We start from the raw sequence: 10,293 nt of genomic DNA on the forward strand, positions 1-10,293 counted from the left end.
GCCTCCTCTTCTCCAGGCTAAACAACCCCAGATCCCTCAGTAGCTCCTCATACAGCTTGTTCTCCAGCCCCTTCTCTGGCTGCCCTTGGAGCCCTGCTCTCCTCCCCTGTGCACCCGGACAGCAGCAGCTCCTGTGCATTGCACAGCCCTGCAGTACACATCATTGCCCTTCACTGCACAGCCCTGTATTTCACAGCCCTGTTTTGCACAGCCTTGCACTGCACAGCCCTGTATTGCCCAGCCCTGCATTGCCCAGCCCTGTATTGCACAGCCCTGTATTTCACAGCCCTGTTTTGCACAGCCCTGCATTGCACAGCCCTGTATTGCCCAGCCCTGCATTGCACAGCCCTGCATTGCACAGCCCTGCATTGCCCAGCCCTGTATTGCACAGCCCTTCACTGCACAGCCCTGTATTGCACAGCCCTGCATTGCACAGCCCTTCACTGCACAGCCCTTCATTGCACAGCCCTGTATTGCACAGCCCTGCATTGTCCATCCCTTCACTGCACAGCCCTGTATTGCACAGCCCTTCACTGCACAGCCCTGTATTTCCCAGCCCTGTATTTCCCAGCCCTGCCCAGCACACCCCGCGCTGTCCCGCCCCGCTCTGCCCATCCCGGCCCGTCCCCTCGCCGCCGCGCTGCCGGTGCCGGGCCGGGGCCATGGTGCAGGCCTGGTACATGGACGATGCCCCCGGGGAGCCGCGGGCCCCGCACCGGCTGCAGCCGAACCGCCCCGTCAGCCTCGAGCAGCTGCGGCGCCTCGGGGTCACCTACCGCCGGGTAACGGGAACGGGGAGCCGGGGAACGGGGAGCCGTGGGAACAGGAAAACTGAGTCATGGAATTGTGGGAACAAGGAATCCTGGAGTGATAGAATGGCAGAAAGAGGGAATCCTAGAATGGCAGAATCATGGAATCACGGAAACGGGAATCCCAGAGTGATAGAATCGTGGGATCAGGCCTAGAAACAGGGAATCCTGGAACCTGAGGAACAGGAAATCCTGGAATCTGAGGAACAGGGAATCCTAGAATCTGAGGAACAGGAAATCCTGGAATCTGAGGAACAGGGAATCCTAGAATCTGAGGAACAGGAAATCCTGGAATCTGAGGAACAGGGAATCCTAGAATCTGAGGAACAGGACATCCTGGAATCTGAGGAACAGGGAATCCTAGAATGATAGATTCAGGGAATCGGAGAAACAGGGAATCCTGGAATCTGAGGAACAGGGAATCCTGGAATCTGAGAAACAGGGAATCCTAGAATGATAGATTCAGGAAATCGGAGAAACAGGGAATCCTAGAATCTGAGGAACAGGAAATCCTGGAATCTGAGGAACAGGGAATCCTGGAATCTGAGAAACAGGGAATCCTGGAATCTGAGAAACAGGGAATCCTAGAATCTGAGAAACAGGGAATCCTGGAATCTGAGAAACAGGGAATCCTAGAATCTGAGGAACAGGGAATCCTGGAATGATATATTCAGGGAATCGGAGAAACAGGGAATCCTAGAATGACATAATCATGGAATCATAAACAGGGAATCCTAGACTGGCAGAATATTAGAATCATAGAAACAGGGGATCCTAGAATGATAGAATGATAGAAACAAAGAATCCTAGAATGATAGAATCATGGGATCGGACCTAGAAACAGGGAATTCTAGAACCTGAGGAACAGGGAATCCTAGAATCTGAGGAACAGGGAATCCTAGAATGATAGATTCAGGGAATTGTAGAAAGAGGGAATCCTAGAATGACAGAATCACGGAGTCATAGAAACAAGGAATCCTAGACTGGGAGAGTCTTAGAATCATAGAAACCGGGAATCCTATAATGATAGAATGATAGAAACAAAGAATCCTAGAATGATAGAATCATAGAAACACGGGATCCTAGAATGTCAGAATCATGGAATTGTAGGAAAAAAAAAGGAATCCTAGAATCATGGAATCCTAGAATGATAGAATAATGAAATCCTAGAATGATAGGATCATGGAATAATAGAAATGGAATTGTAGAATCATGGAATCCTAGAATGATAGATTCCTGTAATCATAGAATCATAGGGTTGTAGAATCATGGAATCATATAATCATGGAATGGTTTGGGTTGAAAGGGACCTCAAAGCCCATCCAGTTCCACCCCCTGCCGTGGGCAGGGACACCTCCCACTGGATTAGGTTGCTCAAAGCCTCGTCTATAGTAAGTTCTTTGCTTATTTAAGTATACACAAAGGACACAAGTAGGGGGACGAAACCAGAACTCAAGATACCAGTGCATTTGAGCTTCAATAAGTTAGTGTATCACCATAACATTATGGAATGGTTTGAGTTGGAAGGGACCATCCAGTTCCATGGGCAGGGATACCTCACAGTGGATCAGGGGGTTCGTGAAGAATTTCTTCCTAAGGTCTAGTCTAAATCTTGCCCTCTCCAATTTAAAGCCATTCCCCCTTTTCCTATCACTCCATGCCCCCAGATTTCCTGTGGCCCCTTTCAGTACTGGAAGATGCTCTAAGGTCTCCTCCGAGCCTTCTCTTCTCCAGGCTGAACAAGCTCAACTGTCTCAGCCTGTCCTCCTATGGGAGGTGCTCCAGCCCTCCGATCACCTTCGAGGCCTCCTCAAGGGGCAGCGGAGGAGCAGGCGCTGAGCTCTTCTCCCTGGTGACCAATGATAGGACCGAGGGGATGGCAGGAAGATGTGCTGGGGAGGGTTAGATTGCACATTAGGAAAAGACAGTTCCCCCAGAGGGTGGTGGAGCACTGGAACAGCTCCCAGGGAAGCAGTCACGGCGCCAAGCCTGACAATATTCCAGAAGCCTTTGGCCAGTGCCCTCAGACACATTGTGTGAATGTTGGGGTGTCCTGTGCAGGGACAGGAGCTGGACTCGTTGGCCCTTGTGGATCCCTTCCGACTCAGGTCACTCTGTGATCCTGTGATACCCACAACACCTGACACGGCTCCACTGGGGTGTCCTGCTGCGCCACTGCCTCTCCCAACAACTTGGCTTTTCCCACGTTGCTGTCCTGAATTGCATCTGAACACATTATTGTTTTTTCCCCTGCCTGATTTTCAGTTGGATGCTGATAACTATGAGACCGATCCATGTCTGAAAGAGATCCGGAGAGCAGAGAATTATTCTTGGATGGATATTGTTACCATACATAAAGACAAGCTTCCAAATTACGAGGAGAAGGTAGGCGAGTCTTTTTGTTCCTCGAGGATCTGTGCGCTGGAGTCTGCCTTGAGCGTGTGCGGCCGGCTTCTCCACACCGGCACAGCCCGAGCAGGGGCACAAAGAGGAGACTGCCATGTGTAAAATACAGCCTGTACTAAAGTCCTTAACATTAAAAAAGCAGTTTTGATACTAGTTTAAAAATAGTAGAGGCCTTTTGCTTCTGTAGGTTCATAAAATCATTAGGTTGGAAAAGAGCTTTGAGATCACCAACTCCAGCCATACCTGTCTGCTACTAAATCGTATCCCTGACAACTTTGCTGCCTTCAAAGGTTTTAAGGATAGCTTCCATCACTCTGTTGTTTCAAAACAAAGATTCCTACCAGCAGAGCCCTGCAATGCTGCCTTATCCAGAGAGCCTTGCCAGGTTGAAGGCAGGCAGTTTCCAGCTGGGCATGGGCTTTGAAGGCTGAAACATCCTCATGGCTGCTTGTAAAATACATCTTTTCAAAGTGGAGTGGGAGGGACACGTTTCCCCATAGAAGAAATTTTTTTACCTCGGGAAGCCAGTACCTTGGCTATTGCACTAACAGCTGGGTGCAACGGTGACATCCTAGAAGGAGCTTTCTCCTTGCAGTCTCTGGGTGCTGGCGTGCTGCTCTGACCCGAGGACAGCAACCCACTAGCAATTCTGTGTTTTAATCCAATTGCCATTTACCAGTTTATTTTAAGCCCAGTGTGTTATGCTGGTTTTAAATTGTTGGGAAGGTGAATTGGGTGGTAAGTCAGGTTAACTGGATGCGCTCTGTCAGACACAACAACAGGCAGTTATTGACTGGGCCTACGCACTCTTACTCATCTTGTCGTGCTGGATCAGTCCTGATCTCAGGGACACCTGCACTAGGTCACCCACACAGCTTCCAGGCCTCAGCAGAGACCAAACCGGACCATGGCATTGCTCTCTGGGCACTGACCAACTCAATTCTCTGTTAATTGAACCTTTAAAGTATGTTTTCTTTTGTGCTATGAGGTGTACAAAGGATTCACCGTTCTGGAAACAAAAAGAATGTTAGAATCATAGAATAGAATCATAGCATAGTTTGGGTTGGAAGAGACCTTAAAGATCATCCAGTTCCAACCCCCCCGCCATGGGCAGGGACACTTCCCTCTGGATCAGGGTGCTCAGAGCCCCATCCAACCTGGCCTTGACCACCTCCAGGGATGGGGCAGCCACAACTTCCCTGTAGCTCTTTTATCTTTGCTTGTCAGGGGTAAAAAAAGCCACAAAATGATCAAACTGATCAGCGTGGATGTCCCAGTCTTGCAGTGGGAACCTTCACCTGCCCCGCTTACAAGTGGGTGTAATCAGTACTGTTATTCAAAGCCTGGTTACGTGCAGCTGTAGCTGCTGATTCTTGGAGGAAAGGAAATGTGGCAGCCTGCTTAGAAATGTCCTGGGACAGGGTCTGACTGGTTGGCTTGACCATTTTAGCCGCGTTGGTCTTATCTGTTTGTTAAATCACTGTGCAGTTGCCCTTTGAAAGTCTTTGTCTGCTTGGCCATATGTTTCTACTGGATTTCTTCTCTGTTCAGTAGCTTTAAGAGACGCTTGCTGTTCCTAGATAAAAACATTTTATGAAGAACATTTACACCTAGACGATGAAATTCGCTACATCTTGGAAGGATCTGGCTATTTCGATGTTCGAGACAAGGATGACAAATGGATCCGCATTTTCATGGAGAAAGGAGACATGATCACGCTCCCTGCCGGCATCTATCACCGATTTACTGTGGATGAGAACGTATGTTGTTATAGATTACTGTAAATTCTGATGACAAATCCATGTGAGTGTAGATCACATTAGTAGCTACGTGCCCTGAGACTTGCAGTTCATTAGCAAAACATATTAAATATGAAGTAGGGATATGAAAAACACTAAATAATTCACAGCATCTGAACCTTTCATCTCCAGGTCACAAATCCAGCTTCCTCTTATCAGCTGTAATTGCAAGTCATTGCCGCGTGATAGCCATAGCACATTTTATGTGAGAGCCAAGCCCTGCAGTTTTGCCACCCGCTATTGCCCCACTGTCGGTTGAGGTGGAGGTGGTGGAGATGGGTCCTTCTGTGTTGTCTTGTTGTGCATCTTTGCGGGGATAGAGCGTATCTGTATCCAGCTTGTGGCATTTTTCATGGGTGCTAAATTCACCTTCCGGGAAGGAAGGTTTAAGGGTCCTGAACTACTACTTGCACCTGGCACGTGCTGGACTGGATGCTGTCACAGCAGGTGACCTGCTTGCAGGGAGTGTTCCTGGCAATGGGATTGTGAGCCTGGCACACGTAGTCCTTACCTGTGTGTCTGTTCTGGTGGGCTTTTATTTTAATAGAGTCATAAGCTCAGCATTATCCATGGAAAATGGGGAAATGCGTGCTGTGTCCTGCGTGGCAGAAGCCCATCTCTGGTGTAGTCTGGACAATGGTATGGTTTTGAATCAGCTGTCCAGATAGCGGATCTCATCTGTGGAAAAACAGGAGATGCTGCTTTGGTGAAAATGACTTTTCACGTCTGCATTTTGAGATCCACAGTGAATCAGCTACAATTGCTACGTTAAGGCTTTTTCTTTACATGGCCAAAATGTCAGGGGCTATGGGCTGAATCCATCAGAAGTCCTAAAGGTCTGTCCACATCAGGAGCTTTAGTCTAGAAGTGTTATCTTCAAAGTAAATTTTTTAGGTCTTTCTAAGCTTCTGCATTTTGCAGACACATTCTTTAGGTACTGAACTTTATTCTTGACATTGCTGAGTGCAAGATGAGCACTTAGCAGGGTTTACAAAATCGGTGGAGTATAAACTTATAGCCTAGTAGGCAGAAGAGGAGAGTTCTCCATGACTCAGTGGTTGAAGCATTTCTGCAGGACGTGAAGTCCTGTTTTCTGCTGCCACAGCTGTACCTCACAGCAGGCATACTTTGGGTTAGATGGTGGCAGGAGTTCATAGAAGCTCTTGGTTGGAAAAGGGCTTTGAGATCATTGAGTCCAACTGTACCTGTCCACTGCTAAACCAGATCCATGAGCACCTCATCTGCCCGTCTTGTAAACCCCTCCAGGAATGGGGACACCACCACCTCCCTGGGCAGCCTCTGCCAGCGCCAGAGAGCCCTTTCAGTGAAGAAATTTTTCCTAATGTTGAATCTGAACCTGCCCTGGCACAGCTTAAGGCCATTCCCTCTCATCCTATTGCCTGTTTCTTGGGGGAAGAGACCAACACCCACCTCTTGTTGCTTTTCCTGTTGGGACGTGGAGAGTTATAAGTCCTGTATCATTATTTTGTGGTTGGTTTGTGTGCTTCCCTTTCAGCTTTTATGGCTCTGACTTGGAGCTTCTGGTGTTCCTCAAAAGCACCATGTAGCCATCTTGGCTCTTCTGACTGCTGTTGTTTAACTTAGGAAGTAGGATTTAGATGCTGCGTTGCTCAGTATTGTGGTGTTCAGTGTTGTGGATCCAGAGCGAAAGATCTGCATAGGACAGGATTCTTTTTGTTTCTTTGAAACAGAAGTACTGGCTCTGCCTAACCTGGAAGCAGTGATTGTGACACAGTCCATCGCTGCATAGATGTAAAATCTGCCCGTGCGGTAGCTGGGAGGGGGAACAGCAGCATAGTTGCATAATTTGCTGGAGCACATGAAGCTTTCAGTCTGTCTTTGAAAGGGTGTCAAAAATTTCTGCAGAAGTGCAGACTTCAGAACGACGATCCCATGGAAAAGGAGCTCTTAAATGACTTGTCACTTCTTGCTCATTGACAGAATTACGTGAAGGCAATGCGGCTCTTCGTCGGGGAACCCGTCTGGACAGCGTACAACAGGCCGGCTGATGACTTTCCCGCTCGGAAACAGTATATGAAATTTTTGGCTGAAGAAGCAAAGTGATGGTGCCCGAGACCTGACAGGTGGAACAGCCCAAAGCCTTGTCAGAATGTATGTCTGGTGGCTTTTCACTGATTAGACTTCTTCTATTTACATATACGATTGGAATCACAGAATCTTAGAAAAAATTAGCTTGAAAGGTCATTTGGAGGTCATCTAGTCTAACCCCCTACGAAGTCCCAGGCTAAACTTAAGGCTTGACCAAATTGCTTGATACCTTGAGGTTTGGAAAACTCCAGTGGTGGAGGTTCCACAGACTGTCTGGGCACCCATTCCAGCACTTAATGGCTCTCATGGGCAAGTGTTTGTTCTTCATGGTCTGCTCCCTGGTCATTGCTTGCAGTTGTCTCTTGCCCTTTCATTGAATGCCTGAGAAGAGTCCGGCTCTGTCTTCTCCGCAGGCCCTTCTCTAGAGGGAAGCTGTAGTTAGAACTATCAGCCACCTCCTCTCCGGGCTAGACAAACTAGTGTCCTTGGCTGGGCTCTCTTCCACCAAGGAAGATGTTCAACAGGTTTTGCCCTAGTTTTGTCTGCTGAGGAATGTCATTGTAACCAGCTGACTTCAACCACCGGCTCTTTTGAGCCTGACATTCCAGAAGTTTTTCACCCTCCTACTGTGGGGGACACCGTTGAAAGCCTTACTGTGGTCAAGGTGAATGACATCTGCTGTTCCCCTCTCCCTCATCGTCTCTTAGACGGCAGCCAGTGTGCGCCCTTGGTAAATTGGCATGGACTGGTTGTTCCCATCACCTGCTGTTTCGTGTGCCTGGAATGGCTTCTGTAGTGCCTTATTCTGGAATTCTGGGGACCAGCATGGGGCTGACCAGCCTGTACTTCCCTAGATCTCCTCTCCATCCTTCTTAGGGGTGACAACGGCTTTTACCTTTTCCCAGTCAAAAAGATTTCCCTGCTCACTGTGACCTTTCAGAGACGCCAGCAGCCGATTGCATTTACAATCGCTTAGAAATCCATTTTCTAACCTTTCTTCCCTTGATATTTCTGGCAGGTGGAATCGGGAGAGGTGGGCTGCATTAATATTCATTCTGGTCTGAATCCATGCTAATGAACTAGGTAGGATTCTGGTTTTAATTAAAGAAAATAAACTCGGCTTTATTCTTGTCTAAAAATGTTCATAAGATAAATTTGCATAATCGACATTTTAGCGTGCAGCTTCCTCAGTTCTGCCCTGGTACATAAAGCTGTGGATTTTGCTCAGTAAAATGTAGCAAATTGCTCTCGTGAGCTATTAATAAAATTACTTTGACTTGGTTGTGGGCTTTTTTTTCCCCTTGTACTGACATTAAGGATGGGTTTTGTTGCTGTAATGGTTGATCAGCTTTTATTCCTTGTGCTGCTACTGACTTGTCCCGTAACACAGACAAATGATTTGCTGTGTGCCTCAGTTTCTTCAGCTGCCAGATGGAGAAGAGCAGGCTTAGACACATTGGTCTGGTTTTCAGTCAGTGCTCTGCAGGGCACGCAGTTCCTCAGCGATGGCCAGAGAAGCATTTTGGTATGAATTTACTCTTTGCAATGATGAATTTTGTCACCTGGGCAGGTTTTCTGCTTGCCCCGACTCTCCATGGATGGTGGGAACTGCAGCCCGTGGGCCGATCGGTTACGGTTTAGCCCAGCCACATATGGCAGCTAAAATCATGCAGTTGAGCCTCCAAAATCCCTCACGCACTCCGCAGGGAAAGGAGAGGAAGAAGACTTACGGGTTGGAAACTAAAACTATAGCTTTAATGAAATGATAATAATGAAAATAATTAGGAAGTGGTAACATATACACAAATATATGAGATTGTGCCCCCACCCCTCGATGTCTGTCCCTCACCACCAATGCTGCAGAGCACACATGAGGGAATGGGGTCCATGGCCAGGAGGGAGCTGAGCTCAGGAATTGGATTCAGGAATGCATGGATCTGGGATCAGAACAACCAGACAGACAAGGTCCTCACTGGACATTGGCCGTCACAGAAAAGAGCAAGACCCTTGTGATCTCTCAAATTTATACCAAGTATGACGTATATGGGATGGAATCCTCTGTTGGTCAGTTTAGGGTCACCTGCCCTCTTTGTCTCTCTTTGAAGGTGCGGCTCCAATTCCACCAGCTTGAGGATGCCCTTGGTTGAATCACAGAATGACAGAATCACAAGGTTGGAAAGGACCCATTGGATCATCGAGTCCAACCATTCCTAACACTCCCTAAACCATGTCCCTCAGCACTTCATCCACCCGTTCCTTAAACACCTCCAGGGAAGGCGACTCGACCCCCTCCCTGAGCAGCTGTTCCAGTGCCCAATGACTCTTACTGTGAAGAATTTTTTTCTGATATCCAACCTGAACCTCCCCTGGCAGAGCTTGAGGCCATTCCCTCTTGTCCTGTCCCCTGTCACTTGGGAGAAGAGCCCAGCTCCCTCCTCTCCACAACCTCCTTTCAGGTAGTTGTAGAGAGTAATAAGGTCTCCCCTCAGCCTCCTCTTCTCCAGGCTAAACAACCCCAGCTCTCTCAGCCGCTCCTCATATGACTTGTTCTCCAGACCCCTCACCAGCTTCGTTGCTCTTCTCTGTATAAGCATTGGCCTTTTTGCATACCAACGCCCTGTGTGATCACTTTAGAGAAGAACACTCTCAAAACCATGCAATTAGCTTTCAGAAAAATGGAGTTACCTACAGCAACTGAGACTCTAATTTACCTCAAACTACAACACGACTTCAGCCAGGTCCAAGCTCCTGCCTTGCAGTTTCCAGAATGACATGACTCTAGAAAGAAAGAAGTTGAAACTTGGGTTCACCTGAATGTTCCTAATGTAGCGGACAGTTGGTGATTGAACTTTCCCACTGTTCTTCCCTATGGCTGTGTGACACAGCCCTTCTGGAATCCCCAGCATGCAAAGGATGTGGAACTGCTGGAGTGGGTCCGGAGGAGGCCACGGAGATGATCTGAGGGCTGAAGCCTCTCTGCTATGAGGACAGGCTGAGAGAATTGGGATTGTTTAGCCCGGAGAAGAGAAGGCTCCAGGGAGAATTCGGAGCAGCTTCCAGTAATGAGAGGGGCTCCAGAATAACTGGGGAGGGACTTCTTACAAAGGCATATAGTGATAGGATGAGAGGCAATGGGTATAAACTGGAGAGGGGCAGATTTACAGTGGACATTAGGAGGGAATTCTTCACCATGAGGGTGGTGAGGCTCT

General features: G+C 48.1%; 1 protein-coding gene across 1 annotated transcript; it reads left to right on the plus strand.

Moving 5' to 3' along the window:
* Positions 1-592: 592 nt before the first annotated feature.
* ADI1 (acireductone dioxygenase 1) lies at positions 593-8,366 on the plus strand. The gene is made up of 4 exons (XM_054061737.1): positions 593-782; positions 3,075-3,194; positions 4,796-4,975; positions 6,977-8,366. The coding sequence occupies exons 1-4, from the start codon at positions 663-665 to the stop codon at positions 7,097-7,099; spliced, it is 543 nt and encodes a 180-aa protein (XP_053917712.1). The 5' UTR covers positions 593-662; the 3' UTR covers positions 7,100-8,366.
* Positions 8,367-10,293: the final 1,927 nt, after the last annotated feature.

Source organism: Cuculus canorus, chromosome 3, assembly GCF_017976375.1.
Source record: "Cuculus canorus isolate bCucCan1 chromosome 3, bCucCan1.pri, whole genome shotgun sequence".
NCBI classification, from domain to species: Eukaryota; Metazoa; Chordata; class Aves; order Cuculiformes; family Cuculidae; genus Cuculus; species Cuculus canorus.

What these genes read in the sequence shown, in the direction of transcription:
- ADI1 (XM_054061737.1), top strand. Translation starts at nt 663, where the DNA reads ATGGTGCAGGCCTGGTACATGGACGATGCCCCCGGGGAGCCGCGGGCC. An exon ending in TTCCAAATTACGAGGAGAAG is followed by an intron (nt 3,195 to 4,795) that starts GTAGGCGAGTCT and finishes TGCTGTTCCTAG; the next exon opens with ATAAAAACATTTTATGAAGA. An exon ending in GATTTACTGTGGATGAGAAC is followed by an intron (nt 4,976 to 6,976) that starts GTATGTTGTTAT and finishes GCTCATTGACAG; the next exon opens with AATTACGTGAAGGCAATGCG.